General features: G+C 47.0%; 1 protein-coding gene across 9 annotated transcripts in view; it reads left to right on the top strand.

Annotated features, from left to right (window-relative positions):
* The first annotated feature begins 432 nt into the window (after nucleotides 1-432).
* The window catches only part of SLC4A7 (solute carrier family 4 member 7), a 172,076-nt gene continuing 160,366 nt past the window's right edge, over nucleotides 433-12,142 (top strand). For 7 of the 9 annotated variants that reach the window (XM_050938307.1, XM_050938303.1, XM_050938310.1 and 4 more), the window contains exon 1: nucleotides 509-631. In XM_050938307.1, coding sequence (XP_050794264.1) covers nucleotides 584-631 — 48 coding nt within the window. In that variant the 5' untranslated portion in view covers nucleotides 509-583. Of the gene's footprint in view, nucleotides 632-772; nucleotides 831-12,142 lie in introns of those variants that run through there. The other 2 variants (XM_050938308.1, XM_050938304.1) reach the window with 2 other exon arrangements.

Genomic DNA, 12,142 nt, shown 5'->3' with positions numbered 1-12,142 from the left:
TTCCAGGGGCAGGTATATATATGGAAGCAAGCTAGAGATAAGGCGGTTAGTTCAATCAGGGAGGATGAGGCCCTGTTTTAGCAGTAGAGGTGTGAAAACCAAGGGAGAAGAAACTGGTTCTGTAGTTGACAAGCCATTCACAGTCTTGCGTGCAAACTGATTCTTCTCCCATCCTAGCGTCGTGCTGCTGCTTCTCTGATGTGAGCGGCTTTCACCAGGGGAGGAGAGAAGGGGCCCCGGACTGGCCGCTGCTGTGGTCTCCCCCAGGGAAGGGTAAGCAGGTCCCTGCCCGCTCGAGCCCTGGGTTTCCTTCTCCCGCCCGTTGCTGTGGGACGGGGCGGAGCTGCCTTCTCGCTCCGATTAGCCGGAGACGCTGCCAATCGGGCTGATGGGGCGGGGCTTTGCTAGAGAGGAGGCGGGGGCGGGGGGAGAGTGTGGCGGAGAGTTCATATAGGCTCGTCCTCGGCTCGGCAGCGGCGCTTCCCTCGTTTCGCTCTATCGTCCCCCGCGCGGAGCCAGCGGCGACCCCCTTTCCAGGCGCGCCTCTCTGCCGGCAGACGGGGCCGGGCGCCGCCGGGGCGCCATGGAGGAGGAGCGGGCGGGCGAGCAGATGAGACCGCTACTCACCACGGTAACGCGCCGAGCCCTGCCCGCTTTGTGTGAGCCGCGGCGCAGCCCGCCCGGCCGGGGAGGGGGCGCGGGCCCGGCCCTTTGTCACGGCGGCCGGCCGGCCGGGGAGGATGTTGCCCCTCCCCCCCGCTCTCGCCGGGCGGGAACTCGGAAGCGGCGCCGCCGGGTACCCGAGTGCCTGAGGCGGCCGAACCGCCCCGGTAACGGCCGTGGTGTGAGGGCTCTTCGCGCACATGTGCCCCCCCCACCTCCTCGGGCTACGCGCTCGCGAGGTGCCCTCTGGCCTCAGCCCGCCGCGGCCCCGGCTCCGCTGCCGGCGCATCTGGTGCGTGTGCGCGCACTGGGGGCTCTGGGCGAGCAGCCGATCCTCCCCATCCCGTAGCCCTGCCTGCGCCGTGCCCCCCGCTGGCTCCTGTGTGGACGGGGGAGGCTGTGGTAGAGCGGGGCGAGCTGGTTCCTTTGTTCCAGCCTTGTCTCTGTGATACCCTCTCTCGTACGAGAGCATGGGCTGCAGGGGCCTGAAACGGGCATCTCCCAGCCCTCACTGTGGTGAAACCATGGTAGGGCTAATGCACCCGCTGGGAGGGCAAGGGGTGATCCGCTCTTCCCTTTCCTTAAGGCTGCTGTTATCTCTCTGCCCAGTGTTGGGTGGGAGGTGGGGGAGAGGGAAGGAAGAGAAGTGTGCACACATGCTAACTAAAGATTATTTTATTTTTCCTTTTGTTCTCATGTTGCACAGTCTTATACTTAGGTCAGGTGGTGGATGTGATTCCTAGTCAGGTGTGTCTCACCAGTGTCCGTGAGGGAAGGATAAAACTAAATTGATTTGGTTCATTTCCTTTCGTGGTTGGTGGTGAAGTAAGGCAGACATGTGTTCCCTTACTTCCTGTGCTACTGAAAAATACATGTGGCTTCATAGTTGCAATTTCCCCTTTCTCTACCCCTCCCTCCCTTTTAGATGACTCAATTTCAGAGTTTTTTATTAATAAGCCTCTTTGTCCTTATTCCAATGCCTTCTCCAAGTAGGTATTGCATATCAATACCCTCTTAGCATCAAAAGAGGAGGGATGTGTGGTTTCCAACCGATGTAATGTTCTGATTTGTGAAAGAAACTTGGACATCTTTATTTTGTTTTACACATGACTAGTAAAGTATATTTCCTTACCCCTTAAGAAATAACTCTAATAATTTTTTATAAATATTGGAATAAGTGAAGTGCTAATTTGCTGTCAGTATACTTACCTATTTTTCATAGTGTTACAACAGTGTCAATAACTTGGTATGGTTCAGAGGTCTACGAATGTTGTATTTTCCCTGGATTCCTGTCGTTTGTGTTGCAGGTCAGCTTTGGTTTAAGAAACTGGTATAATATCTTCCCCCATAAGAGTCCAGCATAAAGAAATGTGCATCTCTTTTATATGGTCTTGTCTTCTTCAATTAAGAAAAAAGGTGTTCTTAACTCCTGTTTGCTAACATGCAGTGACTTAATGGGAATTAAGAACACAACTTTTTCTTAAGCGTATGTCTACACTACAAGTTCTACAGTGGCACAGGTTAGCGCTACACCAGGTGGATTGAGAAGCTTTGTAGGTTGCAGATGTATTGGGCTAAGATATTGGAACCAGAAAACCAGGAGAGGGCTTGTGAACATGACCTGGAGAGGAAGCAAAAAGACAGGGCTTTCTGGGCACAGATCTTGCTAGTAGTAGACTTGAAGATTTTTGAGTAAGGAGACTGCCTGGTGTTTTGTGAGACAGAATAAAGAAGTGGGTTCCAGACATATGGGGCTGCGGGGAGAGAAGAGTATGCAGAGGATGTTTGTGTAAGTTAAGCAGAGTGAAAAGGTGTGGGAGTATGTGAAAGAGACCAGCAAAAAGGTAGGCAGAAGCTAAGTTATACATGTTCTTAAAGGCAAAAACAAGGAGCTGTGATGAAATAAGTAACAAGTAAACAGGTGAGCATGGATGATGTACTGATCCACAGGCAAGGTAAATAGCTCTTGGACCAGGTATATGCTGGAAACTTCTGCTGGTATAGCAAGGTTGGGTAGGGATATGTCTCTTCTTGGGATAATTCTGTACCACCAGAAGTCACATTATAGACTTAATAATGCTAGTATAAAAGTGCTTTTGCTGGTATAGTTTATTTTGGTCACTGAAATGGTGTAAGCCGGGGTTCTCAAACTGGGGGTTGGGACCCCTCAGGGGGTTGCGATGTTATTACATGGGGGGTTGCAAACTGTCAGCCTCCACCCCAAACACCACTTTGCCTCAAACATTTATAATGGTGTTAAACAGATTAAAAAGTGTTTTTAATGTATAAGGCGGGGGTGTCGCACTCAGAGGCTTGCATGTGAAAGGTGTCACCAGTACAAAAGTTTGAGACCCACTGGTGTAAGCTGTACCAGCTAAAGCACTCTTTTTTTTTCTGTATCATCTGTGACCATGTCTACACTACAGTAGTACAGCCACAGTGCTGTAGCTGTGCCACTATAGCATTGTAGTGTAGACACTTCCTGCCCCAATGGAGTTTTTTTTTTCCTGTTGATATATAGTTAATCCTCTCTGAGGTGGGAAGGGTGGCTAGGTTTGATGGAAGAATTCTTCCGTCAGCCTAGCTGCATCTACGGTGGAGTTTAAGTTGACCGAATTGTTGCACTGGATGCAAAATTATAAAGTTACAGAAAAGTATGTCATATTATGGAAAAGGTTGAATTATACTAGTAATTCTCATTTGCCTATTGAGAGGCTTTTCACTTTTTTTTTTTTTTTTTTTTTTTTTTTGTGTGTGTGTGTGATGGCAGAAAGTGGGGAGTCTTGTCTGAATTGTCACAGCTGGCTTCCCAAATAAACTTATCTGGGCTGTTAAGTAGGCATCCTTCTGATATATTGTTCTCTGGCAGGGAACCATAACTAGCGGATTTCCTGTCTCTTTAAGAAACTGTAGGCCAAGATTTCTCAAACAGGGATCACCGCTTGTGTAGGGAAAGCCCCTAGCGGGCTGGGCTGGTTTGTTTACCTGCCCCGTCCTCAGGTCTGGCCGATCGCGGCTCCTGCTGGCTGCGGATTGCTGCTCTGGGCCAATGGGAGCTGCTGGAAGATCGCTGCTCTGGGCCAGTGGGAGCTGTGATCTACCGGACCTGTGGACAGGGCAGGTAAACAAACTGGCCTGGCCCGCCAGGGGCTTTCCCCACACAAGCGGTGACCCCTGTTTGAGAAACCCAGCTGTAGGCTATATAAAAGTTCAAGTCACAAAGGTTTATTGTAAGGTGGACACCCTTCCTCCTCCTTTTGCTACTGGCAAATGTACTACTGAAGAATGTTCTCATGGAGAGGGATGCCTTTCCTTCAGCATTCTAGTATGTTTAGATTCTTTCCCCCCCCCCCCCCCCCCGTCCCCCCCCCCCGTCCCCCTGTGCTGAGTGAGACTCAGGTGGAAAATTGAATGAGGGACAGGTGCATGCACTGAATAAAAGTTTTAGAAATCTGTGCAGAATTTTCTTACTTTACAGTTCTGAAGATCTACTGTTATTGGAGAATCTGTTAGTGAGATAGGAAGTGAGGTCTGTTTGTTTGAGGCCAGAGGGACAGGTAATGTCTACAAAGAGAATTTGTGGAAGGGAGGAAAATACCTGTCTTGCATTCTTGCTTCTTCGTGTAACTGCCTTCTTCAGACTTTCCAACAAAATCTTTTATGACATGGTCTTAAAAAAACAAAAACAAAAAAAAGAGCTGTCTCTATTTCACCTTAAGATGCTTGAGAGGAATACTCCTATGAGTGCAAGAATTGCCATCTGGGTCTGATCAATATTCTGGTTCTGTTGTACATGGTGTCTGATGTACTCTTGTATACTGGAAGAGCAAATCCCTCCTTGTTGAGGACAGTATTAGATTCTCTGCGTAGTCAAACATACATGTGCATTTTCCCTTTTTTGGCAGCAGTTAACAGTAAGCATTCCTTTGGTGGCTGGACCAACTTGAGGCCAAAGTTCATCTGTATAGTCTCCTAGGAAGGCTGAGACCATGTGCATCTTGCTGATTTAAACTAACAAAAACTCTTTCTTCACACCCATTCACTGCCTCATTTTGTGTTGGGGTGAGTTATTTTTCTATATCAATAACTTTTGATCATGGCCCGTAGCTGGGCAACCGCTAGCAGTCCATGTGGGATCCTCACAAGAATCTCTTGTGCCTTGATGCTTATGTCATTTCTGGGGAAAATAAACTCAGTAACCTTCTACTTAGACAGGCTTCAGAGTAGCAACCGTGTTAGTCTGTATCTGCAAAAAGAACAGGAGTACTTGTGGCACCTTAGAGACTAACAAATTTATTTCAGCATATGCTTTCGTGAGTTACAGCTCACTTCTTCGGATGCATAGAATGGAACACACAGACAGGAGATATTTTATACATACAGAGAACATGAAAAGGTGGAAGTATGCATACCAACATTCTTCTATGCATACCAACCATTCTGCTTAAAGATGCTTGCAGGTATTGCAGTGATGTCTTAACCACATCTCCTAGGACTGAGCAGAGCAGTATGACTTCATTATGGTGGCTACTTGAGTTTGAATATCTGCCCTTCTGGTCTTTTAAGCCCAAGAATGTGGGGGCATACAGTCCAATGGCTTTGTTTCCTTTTCCCACTCCCCGTAAGCTATTGAACTTATTTTTATTTTTGCTGAATCTGTTCCCTTCCCATACCCTGCTGTGGAAGATGTTGAGATTGAAAGTGTTCTTGTTGGGGGACAGAGACAGTGTTTGAGGATTCTCTTGCTGGTTTACTTGATTTAAAATACTGCAGTAGTATGACTCACTTGATTTTATTGGAGTACGTGTCTGCAGATCTTCTGTAGTGGGTGCATGGTTGGTTACTACTCTTTGAACAATAGCTTTAGAGGTGACATGGGGAGTGGGTGAGTGTTTTTCCAGTGTTGGATCCTGCTGCTAGAACAACTCCAAATTTCTGAAGGATATGTTTACATTGGACACAGGTTTATAGATTATTTCACTGAACCTCTGTAATAGGGACTGACACTCTTCAAGACTTCCTTTTAGTTTTTTATTTTATTTACATATTTTTGATGGAAAAAAATCACTGGGATTACAAGTCTTGAAGCCTGTGACAAAGATTTTAAGGGCTTGGGAGGGTCATACAATAACGAAAATTGGAGGAGTTGACCAATATAACGACAGGCAAGTCGTATCATACGCGGGGGTTCCGTTCCACGGTTATCGCGTAAAGCGAAAACCGCATATGCTCAAAATTATATCCCCAAGACCTTTAAATCCCGCTCACAAGCCCGATGGAGCCCTTTAAATGCCGCCTCGGCCCGGCCGCAGGAGCTGCGGGCGGGGTCTAAAGGGCTCCGGGCTTCCCGCCGTGGCGGGGAGCCCAGAGGAGCCCTTTAAACCCCGCCCGCAGCTTTGGTAGCCGGGCTGGGGCTGGCATTTAAAGGGCCTGGAGTGCCATGGTGACTGGAGCCTCAGGCCTTTTAGTTCACCCCAGGGGCTCCCAGCCACCTCTGCAGCTGGGAGCCCCCTGGGTGATTTAGGGGCCCTGGGACTCCCAGCCACAGCTGGTACCCCGGGACCTTTAAATCTTGAGGCCACGCCTCTTCTGCTTGAGGCCATGCACCTCGACTCCGGCTGTACAGCGTAAAGTTGAAATTGTGCATGTTAAATGCGTGTTAAGTTGCGACAGACCTGTATACATGTGACAAAAATGCTACCTAATGTCAGTACCTTGCTAGAAATGACATAACTATTATCATTGTCTTAACTAATCAAATGTACTTTCTTTGGCTGTTCTTCCTTCCCCAATCATTTACTTTCTAGAATAGAGACTGATGAAACTTTTATTGGTATGTTTAACTTCATATCTTGATTGTTCTTGGAAAGTGACTCTGATATTAGGTTTATTGGAATACATGAGCTCAAACTCAAGATTTTAGCTGGATTATCTCATTTTGAAACAGTTCTGGCAACTTTGTATCACTGCTTTTGATGTATAATCTTGATTTATAGTATTTAGTTACTGAAACAGTTACCTTTTAAAATAACTTATGGCTTTTTTGGGTGGGGGTTAGTTTCATTTTTTGGGATTTGGTTTTGGCAATTTTTGAGTTGCATGCAGATGTCAAAAAATCAGGTTTTTTTTTTGAAGGAGGGGCTTCTCCTTTGTATATACTGAAATGCACTGGTTCTCAGCTTGGGGTTCATGGCCCTAGGAGTCTGCAAGCCCTTTCAGGGGGGCTGCAGGACCCCGTGGCTGAAACCCAGAGCCTGAGCCCAGGCACCCATTGCCATGGGGCTGAAATCCTGAGCCTCAGTGTCCCTCTCTGTCAGCCTGAGCACTGGTTTCCCCCCCTCCGCCCTTCCACTGCAGTGCCAGAGCAGGGCAATCCTGAGGGGAGTTCCACACACTCCCAGCCCTGAGCAGGGTGGATTTGATTAAAATAAAATTGATTTAATCACTAGTCATAGATTATTAGGGTTGAAAGGGACCTCAGGAGATCATCTAGTCCAACCCCCTGCTCAAAGCAGGACTAATCCCCAAATGGCCCCCTCAAGGATTGAACTCACAACCCTGGGTTTAGCAAGCCAATGCTTAAACCACTGAGCTATCCCTCCCCCCGGCTTCCTGACCTGATTTAATCATGGATTTCTACAGAAAAGTGCATTCTTGTTGGTTGTTATGACCTTAATACATATTCTTCGCAACTCACAGATAGATGTAGGTTTCCTTTTTTAGAAGGTATGCAGTATACATTTTAAAAGTGATTTATTTTGAAAACTTTTCAGATTAGTTTTATAGCTATATCAGAAAATGAATGAATGAATGTTTTGTTTATTTCATTTACCAAAGGGAATTGAAGCAGATAGTTCACCGGGTCCCAATAACTTTATAAATATCTCTAATTCAACAGGTTGATCATTAATATTTGGAGGATTTTCATGCCATACTGTATTAGGCGGAGAACATCACCAGACAGACATTTAAATTAAGTATCAGAGGGGTTGCTATGTTAGTCTGGATCTGTGGAAGCAGCAAAGAGTCCTGTGGCACCTTATAAATTGTTGTATTTAACTAAAACAACATTATGTATTCTGGATTTTTTTTCTTCAACAGCAAACATATAATATTTTAACAAAACAAGTATATGAATTTTTGAATTTAGTTAAACATTCAAGTTTTTTAAAACCAGGTTTGTTTTTGTTATTTAACTAAAATAGTTAAATGAAATATAGTTAAAAAAACAAACAAACAAAAAAAATTGACTGTCAGCCAGGTCAACATGAGAAACTTAAAATATTGGCTTCTGCAGCTAACTCAGTTGTCTTCACTTTCATTTTCCTCTTTGTTCATAATCTGGAAAAGTAAAACAAGCTTTCCTGCTTTTTTCAGGCCCCAAACAATTTCTAAATTTGGAATGAATTAGTCCAAAGGAAGAAAATATTCTTTCTACATCAGCAGAAGAAGCTACTGCTGTTAAAAATGAGATGATCACTTCAACAGTCTCAGAATCCAAGTGCTTAAGTGACTTCCACCAGTGAAAGGGTGGGACTTTCTTTAAAACATCATCAGCAAACATATATTTCTTGAATGGTTCAACCGTAGCTCTGAAGTTTATTATAGTTGGCATTACGGTAGGATGATTGCTGGATCTCCATGTCATAGCCAACTCCTCTTCTTTAGCAGTTAAGGTTTGATCCTGATACCGAGTATTGAGATATTTGCAAGAAAATAAATGGGATGAGCACTATCTCCAGCTCATTATTATTATTATTTTTTTAAATGCGTGTAATTTAACTCGGTCATTGCATATTTCTTTTTTAAGCTCTCACTCAATTTCATCCAAATTTCAACAGCATCAGCAATAAAACAGCTATTTCTCTGCATTTTGTTCAAGACTACAAAAATAGGTTTCAGGGTACTCGGCATGTGTTCAACGTTTCTCTTAAAACCAATTTTGAAAACTTCGGCTGTGACAGTGCCTTCTCTAGTTTAACAAAATGTCATCAGATTAGGCCAGTTCTTGATATAGGCCTCATCTATACTGGCAAGTATGTGCTCAGTAAAGCAGCTTTGAGTGCTGTAACTCCCGAGGTATACGCACTACCAAGCCACTTGGTGTGCAGAAACTGCACAGATGCAGCGCTCTAAAAAACCCACCTCACTGAGAGGCGTAGAGCTTTCTGTGCTGGGGCTACAGTGCTGCAGTGCTAGTGTAAACACCATGGTGATTACAGCACTGTAATTGGCCTCCAGGAGGTGTCCCACAATGCCTGTTTGCACCTCTCTGGCCATCGGTTTGAACTCTGCTGCCCTGCCCTCAGGTGACCAACCGTCAGCCCCACCCCATAAATTCCTTTGCAAATTTAAAAGTCCCCTTCCTGTTTGCTTGGTGATGTGTGCAGTGTTCTTAGCGCTTCTAGGTGGCCGTGCCTGCTCCATGCACCAGGCGATTCCCTGCTTGGAGCAATTCCGAGCTGCTGGACCTCATTGGCATTCGGGGAGATGGGGGAGATAAGGCAGTGCAGTCACAGCTGTGCTCCAGCCTTCCGAATTGTGAAACCTATGGACAGATTTCTAGTTGCATGATAGAAAAGGGCCATGACCAGGACACATTGCAGTGCAGGGTCAAAGTGAAGGAGCTGTGGAATGCCTACCACAAGGCACAGGAGGCAAACCGCCGCTCCAGTGCTGCACCCACAAGCTGCTGGTTCTACAAAGAGCTGGATACGATACTCGGTGGCCACCACACCTCCACTGCAAAGTCCCCTGTGGATACTTTGTTGGCTCATGTGCCAGTCGAGAGTGGACTGAGGCAGGAGGAGGCAATCTTGGATGAAGGGAGGAGGGGGAACCAGTGGCAGAGGATTACTTGGAGGCCAGAGATTCATGCAGTCATGAGCTCTTTTCTACCCCAGAGGAGCCTAGCCAGTCAAAGCAGTCTGCGCTTCATCAAGATCGAACAAGAAAGGAGGCCCCTGGTAAATGGATCTGATTTTGTGAGTTGCTGAAGCAAGTTATTGGGGGCAGGAGGGTTGCAGAAAGCAGGCCTGTCTCCCACCTTGTGCCTAGTTTGAGTGGTGGAACAGGCTGTTGATACACTCCCTCACTTCCCAGGAATCTCCCTCAGAGATCTCCAGGAAACTCTCATGGAGATACTGGGCAATCTGCTCCTGCAGGTTCCTTGGTAGAGCTGCTTTGTTTCTTGCCACGTTAACGGTAACTTTCCCATGCCATTGTGCCATCACAGGGTGGGATGGGGTAGGACCATTGCTGCAAACAGGCTAGCTGCATGGGGCCAAGGCAGAAGCCGCAGGCTTGGAGAAGACCCTCCGTTGATTCCCTGCTCATGCTCAGCAGTGAGATATCTTCCATAATGATCACATCCTGTGGAAAGTGTGGGGACAGGAATGATTATCATTTCCCCCCGCCCCCCCCCCCCCCCCCCCCCCCCCCGCGGTGTTGGCTCTCCTCAGGTGCCCAAGAGCCATGTGCCCAGTGTACAGCAGGATCGGGAAGAGTGATTTACCCTGTCCCTGCGGCTACTCACCATTTTTGGGATCTTGTAGCATGTGTGTGCTTGCCTGGGGTCAGCCGGTTAGTGACAGGTGAGTGACTACTGGCTGTGTTTTAAAGCACTGAAATGGTCTGTGTTGCAAACAATACTCCTTCTGCAAATTGTTGCATTTAAACTTCACAGAGATGACCTTGGGAGCACAGCCTCCCTCTTTGTTATCGACGGCAGAATGGTTGCAAAGAATTAGAAAGAGTCCAAGAAGAACTAAGGAGGACTTTATGCATAAGGTTATTATGCACTCCACTGCCGAGAAAAAGGAATTAAAGGAGTGGTGTGACAGCGAGAAGAGGGACCAAAAGGAAAATGCAGCACACCAGAAAGAAGCCACGGAGCAGCTTTTAAATGTTATGGAGTGCCAAGTGGAAATGTTCCAGGTGATACTAGCTCTTCAAACGGAGTAGCTCCGGGCCCACCCTTCCCTGCAGCTGCTGTCGCAAAACTCTCCCATGCATCTCCCCCACACTGCCAACACACAGTTATCAACCTCCTGGATCCACTCTCTACCTGCAGCATTCCATTCCTCAGTCCGGCAGTGTGGACTCCCAGTACCCACGGCACTCAACACCCATCCCTCTGCAGTTTGGCCCTGCTGAAGTACAGCGCCCACGGCATCGTACTCCAAAGGAGAAGGTTGGGTATGATCCCTAGTCATACACAAATCTGTAGCTGTCCCTGGACCCCTCCTCCTCTTGAGACCTTCCATTCCCCCATCCCTCTCCCTGCTGATGAAATTTTTCATTTGACTTTCTCCTCTGGTTGTTTGCTTTCAAACAAAAATTCTTTTATTGAAAGACATCTTTATTTTATTAAGTGAAAGCAAAAAGAGCACTGCAAGGCAACATACAATTATGTTAAGGCCCCTTCTTGTATCGTGTGAACCAATCATCTCCTAGCATTAGAAGCATTACAGTCCTGAGCATAGCAACAAATATTAGTGGCTTTCAGCTTGAAATTGCTGCTTCAAAGCATCCCAGATCCTTATGGCCCCCTGCTGTGCCCCTCTAATAGCCCTGGTCTCTGGCTGTTCAAACTCAGCCTCCCAGCGCTGAGCCTCTGCGGGTCAACCCTGAGTGAAGCTTTCACCTTTCCCTTCGCCTGCTGTACACTCCATAATATTTGTGGTTATAAGCATAGGAATATTGACATCGGTCATATCCAGCTTCCCACACAGGCATCACCAGCAGGCTTTTAAACGGCCAAATGCACACTCCACAGTCATTCTGTACCTGCTCAGCCTGTTGTTGAACCACTCCTTGCTGCTGTCAAGTTGCCCCATGTATGGCTTCATGAGCCACAGCATTAAGGGGTAGGCAGAGTCTCCCAGGATCACAATGGACATTTTGACTTCCCCTACGGTGATCTTCTGGTCTGGGAAGAAAGTCCCAGCTTGCAGCTTCTTGAACAGGCCAGTGTTCTGAAAGATGCATGCATCATGCACTCTTTCCGGACCAGCCTGCGTTAATGTCTGTGAAACGGCCACAGTGATCCACAAGAGCCTGGAGAACCATTGAGAAATACTCCTTGCGATTAATGTAATTGGTGGCTAGGCATCTGGTGCTGGAGTTGGAAATATGCGTGTCATCTATCACCCCTCCGCAGTGTGGGAAGTTCATTTGTGCAAAGCTATCCACGATGTCACGCATGTTGCCCAGAGTCAGTCTTTCAGAGCAGGATGCGATTTAATGGCCCTGCACATTTCCATTAACAAAGTCCAGCCATCGACTTTCCCACTCCAAACTGATTAGCGACTGATCGGTAGCAGTCTGCAGTAGCCAGCTTCCACAGTGCAATCACCACATGCTTCTCCAGCCACAGGGCAGCTCTCATTCTCATGTCCTTGCGCCGCAGGGCTGGGGCAAGCTCATCACAGTCCCATGAATGTGGCTTTCCTCATGCGAAAATCCTGCAGCCACTGCT

This window comes from Gopherus flavomarginatus, chromosome 2, assembly GCF_025201925.1.
Source record: "Gopherus flavomarginatus isolate rGopFla2 chromosome 2, rGopFla2.mat.asm, whole genome shotgun sequence".
Classification (NCBI taxonomy): domain Eukaryota; kingdom Metazoa; phylum Chordata; order Testudines; family Testudinidae; genus Gopherus; species Gopherus flavomarginatus.
This window is presented reverse-complemented; position numbering and strand designations above follow the sequence as displayed.